The 19,029-nt window shown below is 39.9% G+C and overlaps 1 protein-coding gene across 1 annotated transcript in view; it reads left to right on the top strand.

The window, feature by feature from the left end:
- Positions 1–19,029, top strand: part of LOC127413803 (nesprin-2-like) — a 152,352-nt gene that overhangs the window by 47,012 nt on the left and 86,311 nt on the right. The window contains 20 exon segments of the mRNA XM_051651217.1: positions 147–476; positions 570–914; positions 1,026–1,204; positions 1,813–2,128; positions 2,222–2,386; positions 3,488–3,835; positions 3,930–4,066; positions 4,462–4,597; positions 4,881–5,054; positions 5,581–5,655; positions 5,814–9,056; positions 9,855–10,019; positions 10,282–10,437; positions 10,609–10,880; positions 10,965–13,035; positions 13,136–13,470; positions 13,783–13,927; positions 14,105–14,305; positions 14,554–14,813; positions 15,555–15,714. Coding sequence (XP_051507177.1) covers positions 147–476; positions 570–914; positions 1,026–1,204; positions 1,813–2,128; positions 2,222–2,386; positions 3,488–3,835; positions 3,930–4,066; positions 4,462–4,597; positions 4,881–5,054; positions 5,581–5,655; positions 5,814–9,056; positions 9,855–10,019; positions 10,282–10,437; positions 10,609–10,880; positions 10,965–13,035; positions 13,136–13,470; positions 13,783–13,927; positions 14,105–14,305; positions 14,554–14,813; positions 15,555–15,714 — 9,213 coding nt within the window.

The following is a 19,029-nucleotide window of genomic DNA, read 5'->3' as shown; positions in this document are numbered from 1 at the left end:
TAAGTTTGCAAATGTGGGCCTTTGTGGCCTCAATTTTCTTGTAAAGTTGTTTTATAACTGGCTGCACAAACACATTAAGAAAACAGGTGCATGAGAGAATGCCATGACAATCTAAATACATTTCTTGGTTATTTTGTTTCTATTAGGCAGTACTAGCTCAAAGATCTGAGGGGGATGACAAACTCACTGACTTAAAGAGGAAAGGAGACAGTCTATGCTCTTGTGAGGTCCTGAAGGAGGACAGATGTCAGACAGTCCAACAGACATTACAAGACTTACAGAAAGAGTGGACAGCAGTTATGATGGATGCTCAGAAGTTGAAAAACCAATCAGAACTTGAGGAATCTGTTTCTAAGGACCTTCGAGATCTTCTAGACCAGGAGAAGAGCACTCAGTCCTGGATTAGAGAGCAGCAGCTGAAGATCGAAATGCTGGGTGAAGATGCTCATTTACAAGAGAGAATTGATGGCGCTCATGTAAGAGACAAGGGGCAATATTCAATCTTCACCAAAAATACAATCACGGAATATAATTTCATTGTGATATTTTGATGATTTTTTTTACTCTAGGCTATCTTGAACTTGGAATCAGATGGAGATTGCAAGCTTTCCACCTTGAGGATAAGAGTCGAAAGTTTGTGCTCTTGTGAAGGGCTGGAGGAGAATAGAAAGCAGGAAATCCAGCAGAAACTGAGAACCATTGAAGAAGAATGGAAGAAGGTGCTGGCGGTTGCACACGAACTGAAGAACCAGGCTGAACTCATGGATTCTCTGTCAAGGGAGCTTCAAAACGTCCATACACAGGAGGAGAGCACTTGGTCCTGGATGAAGAGCCAGAAAGATGACCTGGACTCATTGGGGAAAAACACTCATGGCACTCAGGAGCAGATTGAGGAGAGACTGAATAAAGCACAAGTAAGTAGAACAGTATGGAGAAATAGAAGAATAAATTATGGCAACTTTAGGTTTTGTTTATGATTTGTCAGATGTGGCAGTCCCGATTTTGTGTACCTTTCTGTCTTTCAGGCAATTTTAAATCTTCGTTCTGAGGGCCACTCTAAGATTGCATCCCTCAAAAGAACAGTGGACAATCTGTACATTCGAAAAGATCTGGATGAAGACACAAGACAATCACTCATTGAGAAGATGAGAAGTTTAGAGGAGGAGTGGAAAGGAACACTGCAGCAAGCACAGGAGTTGCATAGGTTTGTTCTATTCTGCATTGATAGATGACTTGATAACAAAAAGAAAAATCTTGTAGTTTGTGCAATAATTTTGTAACGTGTGATAGTAGTTGTTAGATGTTTTTCAATATATCTTGTGTCTTGATTGCCTAGTACAGTGTGATTTTTATTCCTTTGTTGGCTTGTGACTAATTTAATTTAATAAGAGTGTACACTGGTCTTACAGGTTGAAATACACATGTGCATTTCTCATTAGACTTTTTTTCCAAACCTTAAAATGTAAAGTACTGTATACATAATGATTCATTGTAAAATAATAATACATTAAATAAAAATGTTTAAATAATTTGAATAATAATAATAATAAATATGATAATAATAATAATAAAGTTGTTGTTATATTACAGTATTTCTATTAGTATTAATTTATTATTTTTTTATTTAATTGTATTAAAACAGCAGAAACAAATAAATACATACATTAACATTTATTCATAATGCATGCTGTAATTTCTGTCTGTGTGTTACAGTAGTTTTCATCCCTAAACTAGTTGAAAAGATTTGTAGGTTGAGTTTTCTGTCTTGGTCAGGCAAGTAAAAATGAACTCTCATCTTATTTCATTCCTCAGTCTGCTGAAATGTGTAGTGGAGCGTCTGGCATCTTGGCAGTGTCAGAATGAGCAGCTTCAGTCCCGGCTGGAGCAGGTCAAACGGCAGGCAGCTGCACTGCCCCGTAAATTTCCCTGGCCCGGTTTAGGGGATCGAAGGCACACAGTGGAGCAGGCCAGAGTTCTGCTGGACCACACTAGAGCCCTGACCCCATCTCTGTCTGCTCTAAAGGTGCTCGGGAGGGAGATGAGCCAGCTGACCCGTGATCCCAGCTGGATCGATCCATCCTGGGCCACCATGGAGGAGTGTATACCAGAGTTAATCAAAGAGCTTACCGTAAGCCAGAAGAGGAGTGCTGTGCTAAATATTTCAGTGACTAATAGATATCAAAAACTATACTTGTATGGCATTCTTTTTGTGCTTGTGTAGGATTTTTGTGTAAATGTTGAAGAAGAAATCCGGAGAGAGAGAGTTTGTGCTCAGTTAGTTGAGCAGCACACCGTAGCTCAGGACTGGCTGAGAGAGCAGGTCAAAGGTTTTGGAGCCCTGCCCACTGAACGCTTTGGTTTACAGGGCACTATTAACACTCTTAAGGTCTGTTTTTTTGTTGTTTGTTTGTTTTTTCATTTTAACAGTTGGATTTTCCTCAAACCTGGAAAGTAACAAATAAATAAAAACTAGGTCTGTTAATCTCATGATTTCATAATTGCATTAATGCATTCCATTCCTTTTTAATGAAAGCAAACTAAATAATAGAGCTTTTTTTATTGATTATTGCAATGTGTGGATGACACTCAAAATGTATAAAAGATAAACAGAATCAACAGATTCTGTATTTCTCATATTACGTCAAAACATACTAGAAATGCAAACACTACTCAAATCTACAATAATTGAATAAAAAACTTTCCCCATAATTTATGGTCATAATCTTACCTGCATAAATTAGTTTTTACTGCTGACCAGTTGCTTTCCTCTGGTGTTTGCATTTTTATCTGTTCCGCTCATGGATGATATTTCACTTTTTGAGCTTTGATGATTAAATTGCACCAAAAAAGGCTTCTAATATGGGGGCCTGGGCAGCTCAGCGAGTATTGATGCTGACTACCACCCCTGTAGTCACGAGTTCGAATCCAGGGTGAGCTGAGTGACTCCAGCCAGGTCTCCTAAGCAACCAAATTGGCCCGGTTGCTAGGGAGGGTAGAGTCACATGGGGTAACCTCCTCGTGGTCGCAATTAGTGGTTCTCGCTCTCAATTGGGCGCGTGGTAAGTTGTGTGTGAATCGCGGAGAGTAGCATGAGCCTCCACGTGCTGGGAGTCTCCGCGGTGTCGTGCACAATGAACCACGTGATAAGATGCGCGGATTGACTGTCTCAGAAGCGGAGGCAACTGAGACTTGTCCTCCGCCACCCGGATTGAGGTGAGTAACCACGCCACCATGAGGACCTACTAAGTAGTGGGAACTGGGCATTCCAAATTGGGGAGAAAAGGGGATAAAAAAAAAAAAAAGGCTTCTAATGACTTCACTTTCGTTAGAAAGTCAAACCCCACCTGGGTTTGATTTATAAATACATTACCTGAAAAGAGTGACTTTTACCATAATTAATTGATCAGTGGTGCTTTGATAGGGATGTGGAGTAAAATGATCATGTTTCATAATGTTAAGTATAAGTTAAATCTTTCTGCCTCTCCAGGCTCTTCTTCAGACCGTTGACAGAGAGAGGAGAGAGATGAGAGAACTGGATGCCGTTAAAGATTCCCTGATGAACCTTTGCACCCCTGGAGGTCGTGATGCTCTGACCTTAGAGGTCAGCCACCTTCATGACCTCTGTGTGACCTCAGAAAAGGAGATGAGGGAACGGCTTGCTGTGTGTGAGGCCAGATTGGGTCATATTGACCTCAGGGTTGCTGGTAGAGCACAGATTCTGAGAGCTCAGGCAGAGAGCCTCCTGGACGAGCTGCGTGCTCAGGACCTCTCTTTAAGATTTTTAGAGGGCAGACAGAATATTAGTCAGCTACAAGAAAACTGGCATAATTTCAAGGTATTGTAGGAATATGTTGAGAAATCTGAAAAATGTTCATTCTGACACTCGATAGAAATTAAATCCTAACAAATTTGTATTTATTTTCTCATAGATTTGTGAGAAAGAACTTGAGGCTTTAGAAGGCAAAGTTCGTGATCTTGGTCAGGCCCTCCGTATGGTCCCTTCTGATGAGGAGCCCCCTAATGATGTCATTTCTGTTGTGGACTCAGTTACGCTGCAATATTGCAGGTATATCCACTGTAGTGGGCTGCAAAACCAGTAACTAAAATGTCTATAATAATGTGAAATAATTGTAAAGCTGAAGTGTGTAATTTATGCATCACTAAATGGAAATTTAAAAATAACTATTGTTTTTTAAAAGGCTTTCCTGAATACCTGAAAAAAATAGTCCTGCCTCAAACTCATGATATTGGTTGTGTCAACATTGCTGTTTCATGCTAATTTACTTATAGTTGTCTCTGAATATTAGTTTGGGATAGGAGAAAGTATTTTAACATTGAAAAAATTACATACACAAGCTTTAATACTGTTTGTTTTATTTTACAACTGTTATAGTATAATGTTGTTGTATTATATTACGATATAACAAGTATATTTTCAATCATCATTATTTATTTGTTAAGTCTGCGGTCGAAACTGTCGGAAAGACAAAATGACTGTGCAGATAGCACTGTGCAGTGTGTGAGACAGGCCTTACAAAGCATACAGTCCTGGAACCAGATGAGAAATCATCCTTGCAGCTCAGCTGTGTCCATGCAGGTGTGTGAGTGTGCAATGCATCTGATCTCTTATTTGCGTATGTGGGTACACTGCACAAGAAGTGCACTTACAGAATATTAGAGTGTATTAGAATGGGTAAGGCTTATACTGCTGTGTTTGTATTTAGAGTTATAGAAGAGTATAACTACACAACTCAAAATATAAGCTCATTTATTTGATCATTTATTAATTTATGTGTTGTTTCACATAAAACGTCTAGTGTATTCAGAGTTATACCATTGTGACATAGTAACACCATAAATCCTGTGTTGGTACTCCCTAGGCTACAATTGAGGAAGGTGCGAAACTGTGTAAAAGCCTGCAGGTTGCGCTGTCCCATAAAGAGCTGCTGAGGGATTGCCTGGGCCCTGACTTGGCTGGCAAGCTTGAAAGAGATGGCATGAAAACACTAAATGAAGCAGACACTCATATGAATGACCTAAAGCAGGAACTTAAGGTGAGCATAACTCAACTGGGCTGTCCAGTTTGTGGTTCTACAACTGGGAAAAGAATGAACAGTTTCCAGAGCTTCCTCAGGAAATTCCAGTGGGTTTTTAGAATAGAGGTTTTTGATTTTTGAGTAAATAAGATCATTGGTTAACACCACCAGAAGAGACTTTCACATTTTGTTCTACAACATAAATTACGCACATTCGTATCTCAAATGTAAAAAATGTTTTATATACATTTTGAACATGTTGCTAAATAAGTACTACAACTACCATAAGGATGTGCATTTACATCCTAGATTAATCTGACAACCGTTGTAGTCCTTATGTAGCAGCTTGTTAGCAACTTTTGATTTTTAAAAACAGCAGTTTCAAAATTCACGTTTGAGGTGTGACTGTGTAACTTTATTTTACTCATAAATTGACAACCACTACTCTAAAAACCCAGAGGGAAAACATGGTGAATTAGCCATCTGTCTTGGCTTACATATTAAAGTCATGACTAGTGATTTAAACAGATGAGGTGTGTTTCAGAATCTTGAGGAGAAGATGAAACAGGAAGCTCAGAGTATGTCACTGGAGGCTCAAAGCATCCAGCTGGACTCACAGGTACAATTTTCATGTTTTTCTATTTATTTATTTTTTTAGGTAAATAAATAAATAGAGGTCATGCTATATTTAAAATACATTATAATGAAAATATATTTCCTGACTATCATTATATTCAGCCATTACGCTTAGTGTTATATTATAAATGCTATTTGTAGGTTTATGCTGTGGCAAAGTCAACCAATGAATTTGAACAGTCACAGTTTGTTTCTTCTGCATCCATCATCACGGAGAGCTGTGTAAAGATGGACGACATTGAACAGGCTAAGGTACAGCTATCTGAAAACCCTGAAAGTGATATCCCTGTATGTGTACTCTCAGAAAGTACAACAGAGATAGAAACTTACACTGCAGAAAAAACACCACCAACATCAGAGACTGACATTGATCAGGCTGAGCTCAAAACAACTGCACCATTAACCACAGAGATGGTAACTGAGCCAGACACAAGTGTGTGTGAATCTGCTATTCCTACAAGCAGCCATGAAGCACATGAAGGTGAGGGTGAGTCTAATTTAATCTCCGTTCCTTTGGAAAAAAAGCCTGAGAATGATGAGAATGCAGATGAAAAGATGCAAACTACCACGTCTGTAGCTCTCCACAGCTTGGAAGTGCAAGACACAAACATGGAAATCTATGGCACTGGAAGTTCAAACACAGAAAAGAAGGACAGCCAAATGTCTATTGAGGATTTGAGTTCAGACTCTTTTGCTGAAAGAATGGATGATGGTAAATTTGAGGCAGCGGAAGACAAAGAGGAAGAGGACTCATATATTCCACATTCTCAAGAGCAACGTGGTAATGAAAGTGAAATTCAAACAAAAAAGGTTACTGCACTAATTTTGGATGTAGATATGGTGCACATACAAAGTATGGACACACCCACAGACAGTACTACAGTGAGCATAGTTTCTGCTAGTTCTGTTGGGAATGAGAACACACAGTGTCAAACAATGGGCAAGCAAGATAATGAAACTTTGGGCCCTCCAAAAGCTGAAGATTCAAAGAGCATTCAGTCTACTGGAAATAAGCCAGGTATGGAAAATGTGTCAGAGATAAGTTCAGCAATTGAACCAGATCATTCACAGCTCACTGAGCTAGACACTAACAGACAAGTGCAAGCAGCTCTACCCACAGAGACACAAGGTATTGGAGATGCTGCTACAATATGTATTGGAACATTGACTTGGAATAATGAAACAAATGGTGCACGTGCTGATATAGAGGGCAACTGGACCACAGATAATGGCCCACATGAACTGCAATGCAGATATGTTATTCTAGACTTCTCTGAGGGAATGGAGATGCAGAAACATCCTATCCATGAAGCCACTTCGTTCAGGGAACCCACTGAGGCAGAAATTCAGGGATCAGAATGTCTAACATCAGAAAGACCAGTGAGAGATGTTGGGGCAATGTCTGCTGAGAAAGACATAGAGGATCTGGCCAGAACAAATACGCCTATTAAAGCATTAGAAGAGTCTGAATTAGTTCAATTAAACCAGTACTTTCCTACAGAAGACAATGTAGGTGGAGAGGTCATGCATGTCATTGAAGAGGAAGAGACAAAGAAGACCTCATCAGGTGATACAGCAAAATCCACTGAAGCTGAATCTAAATTGACACCTCCAATCAAGCAATGGAATGAGGATGAAACTGAGCTCCAGTCAGAAAGGATGGATTTCTCACCAATACCAGAGGACAAAGCTGAAGTTGGAGAGGCTATGGATGTCATTGAGGGAGAAGAGACAAAGACCCCATCAGATGATAAATCACAAACCATTGAAATTGGACCTAGACCAACACCACCAGTCAGGCATCGAAATGAGGGTGAAACTGAGGTCCAATCAGACAAGATGTATGTCTCATCAACACCAGCAGAAAAACCTGAAGGTGGAGGAACTATGCATATAATTGAGGAGGAAGAGTCAAAGAAGACCCTGTCAGTTGATAAAGTACTATCCATAGAAGCTCATCCTAAATTTATGCCACCAGTCAAGCGACCAAATGTCCAATCAGACAAGATGGATGTCTTATCAACACCTAGGGAGAAACCTGAAGACAGAGACACTATGCATATCATTGAGCAGAAAGAGTTGAAAAAGACCCCATCAGGTGGTAAAGCACAATTCATAGAAATTGAACCTAAACCAACACCACCAGAAAGGCAACGAAAAGAGGGCAAAACTGAGGTGGATATGTCATCAACACCAGTAGAAAAACAAGACGATGGAGACACCATGCATATTACTGAGAAGAAAGAGCCTAAGAAGACCTTATCAGTTGGTAAAGCGCAGTATGTAGAAATTGAACTTAGACCCATGCCACCAGTCAGAAGACGGAATGACAGTGAAAGCAAGGTTCAGTTTGACAAAGTGGATGTCAAACCAACACCTCCAACCAGACAATGTAAAGGTGACAGGTTGTCTCTAAACTTTGAATCACAGATACTTCAAGAAGTCCTTCCCACCCCACCTAGCAGAAGGCATAGAGAGACACTGGGAAGTGAAAGGCTTTCGCATAATCTGGAGACCCAACCAACACCACCAACAAGACGACGTAAAGAGAAAGAAGACCAAAGATCGCTTGATCTGGAGACCCAACCAACACCACCAGCAAGACGACGTAAAGTGAAAGGAGAAGATCAAAGATTTTCACTCAGCCTGGAGACCCAACCAACACCACCAGCAAGAAGACGTAAGGATAATCCAGAGAGTAATACAGTTTTTCATAGTGCTGAATTAAGAAAAATTGATGATCAGCAAACCAGTGAACAGAAAGTTGGAGAAGAGCGTACTGTTAAACCAACCCCACCTGTTAGACGCAAAGTTAGTCAAGCAGAAAGTGATGTGACTCTGGCACTTTGCAAAACCCAAGAAGAAAGGGAGACCTTTGTGAAACCCACACCACTAACAAGAAGAAAAGTTAGCAAAGCTGATAAAGAATTAGTAGCAGGTGCTGTGAATTTGCAAGAAGAAAAGAGCATAGTTAAACCAACTCCACCTCTGAGGCGAAAAGACAGTCAAGCAGAGACCGAGATGGTTTCTGTTACTTCTAAAAATGAATTTAAGGAGCTTCTCCCCCAACTAACTCCACCAACTAGGCGAAAGAAAGATAAAGCTGATGCTAACAGACTTGCTTTGAAACCAGCTGAGATAAAGGTCATATCAACTCCACCAACCATGCACAAAGAAAGTTCTGAGAATATAAAGGTTTCAGTCTGTGCAACAATGGAGGAGGAGGCTGATGTTAAACCAGTAACCATACAGGAAGATAAAGAGGATCATGACAGGAAGCCATTGGTTGGTCAGAAACAACTAGAAGAGGAGCATGACTCTGTTATCTTGGTCCCAGAATACACAGTTATATTAAGTCAAACTGGGGGCATCAGTGGGATACAGGTAACTTTAATGTGCATGATTCCACCAAAGATACAAACCTGCATGATTGTGTGGTGTCTGCATGTTGGACTCTTTCCATTTTAGAGCTTCAACTGAGGATGAGTGCAGTGTCTCTTTTTCCTTTCACCAAGTCATTAAGGATTTAAGAGAGAGAACATAAAGGAAGACAAAATAAAACTTTCTTTGAACTGTTTGGATTTTTATTTTTATTTTGTTTTTTGATCTTGCAGGGTGAAATTAATCATTTGTTATGTTGCAGCATTCCAATTGTGTCCAGTTGCGTCGCAGCCAACACATTAGGCCTTAACCCTGACAGAACTAGCAATCTTCTAACCAAGTTTCTGTTAACTATTATCTCAATGACCATCCTATTTGTATTTGCATATGTTGATGTCACTCTGGGTGCATAACACAGAGAAAATCCCATAATATTCAGCTCTATGTAAACAGCCATTACTGCCCTGCAGCTACGAATAGAGACTGCTCTCAGTGTTTTCAAATGGTTTGATGTCATAAGCTCACAAAGAAGGCATTAATAATTTTGTTTGTGTTCCCTCATCTCTTCCTTATGGCACTGTGCATGATTGGAACGGCTTTCACAGTTTATGTTGTGTTTTTTAACCATGATGAGCTTGCTGTAGCTACAACATTTTCATGGAATTATTTAATTACTGTTGTAGTATCTCAGTTTTGGATTTGATACCTTTTTATCCACTGAGTGATATTAAAGTTGCTACAGTAATTTTTAGTTCAGTGATGTTGCCAAAAGCTTACACTGCTATTTCTTAACTGTTGCAGCCACAGGATCAAGCTGTAGGTGTGTCCACCCAGTTTGGTCTCACCACTGAAAACATTGAGAGTCCAGTAGAGGAAGAGGAGGAGCCACTAGGACCCACAATGAAGGATATCTTCTTGGAGATCAAACAAAAGACTGAAAAGGGACCAAAAAGTGTGCTCATGGAGGTATTGTTTAATATATCCACTAACATATCAATTCAGAATTGTTGAAATTATTTTAATGGTGTTAAAACGTTTACTTCGATAAAATTTGTCAGCTGTTAATAAACTTTTTAGAATAGTTTTATTGGAAAATGAATGACCACATAAAGCAAAGAAAGCTTTTTTACCCACAAAGTTGTTATGCTGATGGTCCACCGATTTTTTTTCAGTTATGTATAAATGTCTGGATGTCACTTAATACACACAATATGTATAATTTTTCAAGGGTATGCCACATGAAAGTTTCTTGAAAATTCTGGACACGTCCAGTGCCGACCTCGAAACTCGATTAAAAAGACTAGTGTTTAATTTATTGGACCTTCAGAATCATCCAGCTGCTCTGAATTCCACAGAGATGGCCAAACAGCTAGAGAAGGCTGAGGTGGGTAACCCTCACTTTTTATTATCTTTTTAATCAGCCTACTGACATTAAATTTAGTGTTACTGATATTTCAAATAGCATTCAATATTGTTGAACTGAATGCAGAGGTGTGGTTAAAGGTGAGCTCATTCAATTTTTGTATTGAATCATATTGTATTAATATTGTTTTAGGAATGTAGAAGGTGTGCCGAGAGACAGGTGTCAGTGATGTCTAAGCAAGACCAGATTTATGGGGACATTGGCCCCATCACTAATGGCACAGTCCATGACACTGAGGCCATGCAACAGCTGAGTGCTCAGTGGAGTGCAACATTGTGGGATGCAGCAAGTGCTGTCCACTCCAAGGAAGCTCAACTACAGATGGTTGCAGATTTTGACAGACAGACACAGAAAGTCAAAGCTACTTTGGTGAGACTCCAAATTGAGCGGGAGGCAATAAGGACGTAAGTAATTGTGACTACTACCGAACACAAAAGTACAGGTTGTTAGATAGGAAAGACCCTTAAGTGTTTCTTGTATATCTGCAGATCTCCAGCTGAGAGCAGTTTTGTTGAAGAAGAAAGGCTACGCTCTTTCTTGAGAAACATGGAGCAGGAAAGGACAGCTGTTGGTGAGCTGATTCAGACTCGTGCAAAACTATCCCCCCACCTCAGTCTGCCTGAAAGACAAGTGGCAGAAATACAGCAAAACAAATTACAGAGCCAGTGGAGGGTGCTGGAGAGGGATGCAGAGATGGCTCTTTACAGGGTCAATGCTTATGCCAAAGAAAGTGCCACCCTTTTTCAAGATATCAGTGCTTTAAAAGACCATTTAGAGAGCATCAAGAAGACCTTGGACGCATCAAAATCCTCAACGGCTGTATGGGACAGCAAGAGAGCTCAAGAAGTTATGAATATAAATGCTGATCTCGCTTCCACCCAAAAACAGCACCTTAATCTTCAGCAGACTTTTGAGGCTCTTGCCCAAGGTTTCCAATTTCAGGCAGTGACATCGAGCATTAAGCAAGACCTTCAGAACATCAAAGAACAGATGGATAAAATCAGTGAACAGTTAACAGCTGCAACCCCTACCAGCAGAAACCCAACATTAACTAAAATTGTAAAGGTGATGACAGATGCACTGGTGTGGGCCAAGCAGACAGAATTTGATATTAAAGGACAGCAGATGAAGGTGTCTTTTCTTCCAGAAGAGGTCCATCGACAGATTAAAGATTTGAAGAAGTTACAGTCAGAGATGAGCTCCAAGCAAACCCAATTGAAGGCTTTGGTTGAGGAAGTCACCGAGCTGATACCTGACCTAGAAGAGTCTGATGTTCCTATGGTGACCTCATCCTTGAAGACTCTTAAAGATTTGTCCGAATCGACAGCAGGAAAACTGGCCAAGGCGGTTCGCGAGATGGAGTCAGGGCTTCAGACCCGGGAGAATATGTCAGAGCAAATAGCAGATGTTGATTCTTGGGTGGTTGGACATCTCCAGAGGGAGGCTTTGAGGAGAGAGGATTATCAAAGTTTGTGTGTGGCAGACCTGGATCGCAAGTTGAGGCAGATCCAGGACTTTATTGGAGAGGTTGAAAAGCAGTCTGCTGTCCTTGAAGCACTTCAAATGAAAAGTAGAGATATTGCCTCAGAGCTAAGTGTCTCCGAGAGTGTTCAGTTGAATGTGAAACTCACCAAACTTCAAGAGGACATCAAGAATATTGTCAGCTATGAGAAAGCTTGTTGCCAGAAAGTTATGGATGTCATACAGAACCAAGAATCCTCTCAGAGAAAAGTATCATCGCTTGAGAAGAGTCTGAGACAAATGCTGGTTAACGTAAAAAGACACAGGTTCCCTGTTACCAAGGACACTCTGTCCGCCATCGAGCCCATAAAACAGATGATTGTGGAACACAAATCTCAGATTGACCAAGTCAATCCCTGTTTAGAGGACAAGAGAAGAGAGCTGTTATGTGTCATTACTGAACTGCACCACAAAATTAATGATTTGGATCTCAAAGCACAAGCTCATGAAAGGTACTTGAACTTTAGACAGCATGTTGAAGATCTCAAGGAAGAAGTCAACGCTCAGATACCAAGGACCAAAGATAAGAGTGTCAGCCAAGAGGGACGCTACAGGACCTGTCAGGTTCTACTGACCCAAATCCCTTTAATAACACTCTTGTGTGAGGAAACAGAAGAAAAGCTTCAGGATATCACAGCAGATCTTTATCCATCTCAGCTCTCTGCGGAGCAGGAAAGACTTAAACAAGTTCTGGAAAATCTCAAAACTCAGGAATTGGCAGTGCACAATAATCTTCAGATAGTGGAATGGGATCTACTGAAACACGTTCATTACCCATCAGAAGAGAGAGTTCTCCAGACGTTCCTCAAAGAGACCAATGAGGAACTGGAAAAGCCTTGTGATATTGAACCAAAAGTGGAAGAACTTGAAAAAGAACTGAGAAGGTGCCTTGTGCTTAGAAAGCACATAGAATTCAGAACTCGAGTGCTTGAGATTCTTGACAAAAGGATCAGAGTTCAGTGTGAACAGAGGCCAGAAGACTCCAAACAGCTTACTTGCTTGAAGGATATGGTTTTGGAAAAGTGTGATCAAAGAATGGTGATTTTACTGTTTTTCATCATAAATAGAATCCTGATTAGATGTCTGCATTCAAACATACCGAATCAGGATTTGTTTGAAACTGTTTTTCTCTTTCCAGATGAGCCTAACTGAAGCCAAGGAACTGTTAAGAAACTATGCCAAGGCAGTGATTAACACCAGTAGGTTCCTCCAAAGAGCTGCGTTGGTCCTCCTTCCCTCAATCTGCTCTGCTGGAAGCTGTTCAGAAAGACTCAAAGACACTCAGCAAGCTTTATCAACCCTAGACACTGAGTTCCAGTCCCATGTTTCACAGCTCCAGACTCAGGCCCCACAGCATCCCTGTTTCAAGCCACAGAAAATTGAGTTTCTCCAGACAGAGGTTCTAGCCGAGCTCTTGGTCAGGCTGACGACCCTCAAGGCCCAGGCCCAAATACAACTGGAAACTCTGATGAGGTAAACAGAATAAAACCTTATTTACATAATAACGATCACATTTGTTCATTTATATTTATTTAATTTATCACTAATGAATTTGTGCTTAGAAATTTTTAATACTGAAGTAATGGTCTGTATCCTTTACTCAGGGTACTTGAGTACTTTATTTATACTTTTACTTTCACAATGTGCTGTATATGCTTATCAGATTTCAAACAAATTGGAATAAGTGGAACTTTTCATCTCATGTCATCAAATTCTAAATACCCAATATGGAAATATAAACCAGTTTTACTGATAATCTGGTTGTTGTACCTTGTCCATCACAAGGTGTGTTGAATGCCAGAAATCTTCTCGTAAATGTTATGAAGAGCTGTGTCAGCAAGTGAGGGACTCAGAAACATTGCTATCACAATGTGCATCCAATAAAATTACTTCACACAAAGACTGCAAAGACCTGCAACAGAAACTCAAGGTAAGGGGACATAAAACCTTTTGTTTAATGGAACATTACAATTTGTATACATTAGTGCTCTCCTTAACCTAAAAATATTTTGCGTTATGCGTGTATCTGTATCATTTCCAAATAATATGGTAAGAGCATATATTTTGGCTGTTACAGTAGGCTTGTAAAACATATTTTTCTTTTTAGGCTCTAGTGGAAGAGGTTGAGATGCTTCCTGGGAGACTGGAGGATCTGAGAGAGTGGTGCTCCTTGTATGGCTGCAGAGCCAACAGGGAGGATGCAGTGAGCGCCCTCTGGGAGCAGGTGGCACGATTGCAGCGTTGTGCCAATGATCTGCAAACACGCTCAGAGCAAATGGAAGAAGAATGGAGTGATGTCACAAAGAGTGTAAGCGCCATGCCCAAAACTGAAAGCAATATGTTAATATCACTTTGCTTAGATCTTTCAGTATTTTACTTTATCAGCATGCATATGGAATTAGCAATAAATCTTACATAAATCTTACAAAACTGACAGCATGTAGATGACATTTTCTAATTAGGCATTCTTATTCTGGATGAATCCTTGTACTATGTATATTTGACAGACAGTGGTTAGAGGAACTGAGCTTGTTTTCCGTCACTTTCATTCCACAGGTGGAGCAGGCAGCCACTGTGTTGGAGCAGGTAGAGGCAGAACTTCCTGACAGCAGCAGAGAGAATATGACTGGTGACGAGCTGCAGGAACTACTGCTGTTCTGGTCCCAGTACCAGGACAGACTGGACTGTGAACAAAGAGCTCTCTCCGCATTGGAATTAAGAGCTGCTAGGTTGCTGGGTGTCCCCTCCCATCTGGAACAAGCCCCTCCCATTGCACTGTGCCAAGAGCTTCGAGCCCTGCAGGAGCGTTACCACAGGTCAGAAATCTACTTAGTCTATTGGTGGCTGGTTTTTTTTTTTCTTTCCTTCATTTGATTGGTTACTAATTTGAAATTTCATCCATAGTTATTCTGGGCTATTTTAATTAGGGCTTGCTCAAAAGGCTTATGGAGTAATATTGCTAATTGTGAATTGCTTTTCCTAGCAGTCCACACATAAGTTCCATATCACTGGGCTTTTACTGGCTGAGCTGGGTCAACATTGGATGCCAGCCTCCCAACCCAGAGAGCCCAAACAAATGCACACAGTTATGCAAACTCAGAACATACAAATCAAGCATAATCTCATCTGAACAAGCTTTGGCATTTTAAAATTATGCTGAAAGAGAACATATTAACATTTTAATTGTGGGTTGTTTTTGTACTCTCTTACAAAAGAGAGTATGCACTTTCACTGCATTTTTTTTCTGAACAATGAAAGTGAATGGTGAATAAGACTAACATTCTGCCATTTTCTGCCAACATCTCATTTTGTGTTCCATGTAAGCAAAAAAATCATATGGGTTTGTAACAGCTTGAGGGTGAGTAAATGATGACAATTTTCATTTCGGGTGAACTATCCTTTCTGTTATGAAATATGGACTTGAGACTGTTATGTAAACAGTTTAAATCTCTCTGTTCATTCCAATTGATTTACTCTGCTGCTTTACCAGAAACACAGCTTACCTGCTCACATTGAATTAAAGGTTAAATGTGTCCTTTTACTTCTGTTTCCTGCAGTCTGAAGGAGCGGAGCACTCACGGTCAGAGGTCAGTGAGAGCAGAGGTGGAGGAGAGGGAGCGGGTACAGGAGCAGCTACAGGGGGTCAGAGAATGGTTGGATGCTGCCGTCTCTCTCCTCTCTGTACTGGAGCACGAGCCTAGCAAGAAACAGCTACAGGTCAGTCACCTCCATGCTAAAAACACCAGTTTAGGCAAACATGAATTCCCATGTTGGTCCAGTCTGGTTTATGCTGGTTAGGGCTGGTTTGATGCTGATCTAGCTGGTGGGCAAGCATTGTCACGATGTTCACCAGAAAAACCTATAGCTGTCAAAACTGGTTGACCAGCATAGTTTTTAGAGATGCTGGTTGATGAAGGAAGTCTTGCTGGTTAAGAAAAATACTTTTTTTCAATACACTAGAATCCCATGCTGTGGATCAGCAACCAAATCACAATATATTTTGGGACCAGGCCAGCTACAGTTTGTTTTAAGCAGGGCTATCAATATTAACCTTGTTTCGCTCAAATATGTGTCACTATGGAAGTTACATCTTTTTTTTTTTTTAAATCTGGTTGTATAAATTGTTTTCCTACTTTCTGGATCTTACAGAATGTCTGCAGTTAATGAGGTGGAGGTCAAGGGAAGGGGGATTAACCTATGGACCTTATTTACAGTAGCACCATCTTTTATTTTTGACAGGAATGACAACGAGGCTGTGAGGGACAGATTTAAAGTCTTTCAATGCTCTGCATGTCCCAAACTGTACCAAACAAATCTCTTTATCTCTGCCATAGACCAAATAAATATGTAAAAGGTACCTGCTTAAATATGGAGATGCTGAATTCGTATTGCCTCACAGAACTTAATTCAAGCTTTAAGATTAAGGACTTTTTTTGGGTATTTGTGACAGGTCTCATAACATACTGGAAAAGAAACAAAAGTGCAGAAGTTCACTGCAATATACCATACTGTGCAAATTAATAAACAGTAATAGAATGAAAGACAGTGAAAGATTATTGAATGCTGTTTTAAAGTATTTTGTGTCTGGGTTAACAGCACTGGGTACAGTGCTGTTTAATCTTAGGTTTCATAGCTCAAAGGCTGTACTGGTTTTAGTGTGTGTGTGTGTGTGTGTGTGTGTGTGTGTGTGTGTGTGAGAGAGAGAGAGAGAGAGAGAGAGAGAGTAACTGTTCAGGCTGAATATGCTGTTCTGAAGTCAGTCCAACCATTAGACTGAATAAACCTCCAATCTGGAGTTTTTTTTTTATACCATTTTATACAGTTATTCTTCTTCAAACACACAAACCACTGTAGACAGACAGTCCCCCCACTCTCTCTCTCTCTCTCTCTCTCTCTCTCTCTCTCTCATTACCTTTTTGGCACACACACACACACACAGATGAAAGAGGGCTCTGTGTTAGTGTTCTGGATAAATAGCGGAGTCATTCCAGACAATCTCTTTCAATCTCTTTCACTCTTTCTTTTTAACACAGACACACACACACACTTTTGATTCAGATTTTCCCACACACACACACTCACACACACCATGTCCTACCTTGTAAAAGGATCTTAAGGCCAATAATGATGTCAGCTGTCGCCCTCTCTTTCTCCCTCTTATACATGCATAATCACCCCCTCTTTCAATTCAGTTGGTATCAGTGTTTCCCATATGATATTGTCAAGTGTTCAAGCAATAAAAATATAATGAAGATCAATGGAAGAGATCATACAAAACATGTTTGTAAATCATGCAAACATGCACAAACTATTGATAAATAGGATAATCTGAAAGGATGGTGTGTCTCTGTCATGCATGGACCTTCCTGACTCCTCTGGGTTTTTGGTAATTGTGGGATCTTCTTCATGCAGCTTTTCTTTCAGTGTTGAATTGCTCATTATAATATAAAAAGGGGTTAGAGGCTTTATCTCACTGACTGGAGCCGGAGAGGCTAAGAGGCTTGAAGGAGCAATAGGGAAAAAAGAGAAAGAGAAGCTTGTGTTTAAATTGTGTTTTCTTGAAACTTAAGGGACAAACAACATGATCATTGCCTGGGTCACCCAGCGAGACAGTTTGTTTTAGAAAGTAATGGGAAATACTGTTATGAAGTGTTGTTGTACTTAGACAGAATATCACAGTCATGCTGTGCATCGGTCCAATTTCCGTGTGGTTTGCGATGTTTCTATAAATGTAAGTTTATTTCATTGTGCCTTTTGTATTATTTTGTATCTCAAAATAGAGATTCCTAGCTTCTTCACTGTAAAATTGCATTTTAAGAAAACTCCTTTTTTAAAGCAAACTAGAACCTGTGCTGATTTGTGTTACGATGTAGAAAGAAAAGAAAAGTGTAGGGGTCAATGACGTGATGTTCATTCTTTTGTTTTTGGCTCTATTAAAAATGTGCAATTCATACAGACTTAACTACACCTCCTCTATGATTAACATGTTTTCAATTTCTTAATTAAAATTACTTTTTTTTATCTTCTTGTGGGGCATAAAATAGAAAATGCCAGTGCATAACCATCCTGAGATTGTAATGTAAAAGGCTGAATTTCTCAACTGAAGGCTTGATATGTTCTTTGTGTAGTTCTTTGATTATTATTTCTTAAAAAGGGAAGCAGTTTTGTTGTCATGTGACAAAAAAACATAAAACAGGAAATTATATCACAGATCGGACACCTGTGGACCCTCATGACAATGTATCAAGGTCAATAATTCTCTTTAAAAATTGATACTTTTTATGACATGTCAAGATTAGTTAAAGTTCTTGTCAACACTTAATATTATATTTATGGTATATTCATGTAACTAGGTTCAAGGATGGGCAAGGAGGAGGCGGGAACCAGCAGAACAGTCAACATAGCTTTAATGACATAAACAAACAGACACACACACACACACACACACACACACACACACACACACACACACACACACACACACACACACACACACACACACAGCGGCCGAGTGCATCTCTCTCTCTCGAACTGGCATCTCCGGCTTGTCTTTATTCCCCTCCCGGCTGATTAGGACAATTCAGCGGCAGGCGTGCCTCCTCATGGCCTGGCCACGCCCTCCTCCTCGTCACTATTCATTTTTCAGAAATTCGTAATATTTGATAAAATGTGTTGAAAAGTATGTTTTTATGTTATAATATGTTGTCTTTTTATTGAAAAAGACAAAACTGAAAATTTACCTAATGGGTACACCACTTTTTTGTGAGTGATTTTATTTTTATTTTTATTTTAGAGCCTTTTTTTGGTGTTGATTAAAATGATTTGAAAGTTTTTTCAAAAACTTATGAAACCAACATGAATACAAAATTACAATTTCCAAGAACTTGGCTTGTGCATTTCAAACTAGATTTTTAAAAAACTTCTCCTTTTCATCACTTCAGACACAAGTTAAATTCTCTTCAGACTCTTTCAGATGTTTTGTGTGTTGCTCTGTGCTCACATAGCGACTGCGCTCTGACTCAGTGTAGCCAA

This window comes from Myxocyprinus asiaticus, chromosome 23 (genome assembly GCF_019703515.2).
Source record: "Myxocyprinus asiaticus isolate MX2 ecotype Aquarium Trade chromosome 23, UBuf_Myxa_2, whole genome shotgun sequence".
In the NCBI taxonomy this organism is placed as follows: Eukaryota; Metazoa; Chordata; class Actinopteri; order Cypriniformes; family Catostomidae; genus Myxocyprinus; species Myxocyprinus asiaticus.
This window is presented reverse-complemented; position numbering and strand designations above follow the sequence as displayed.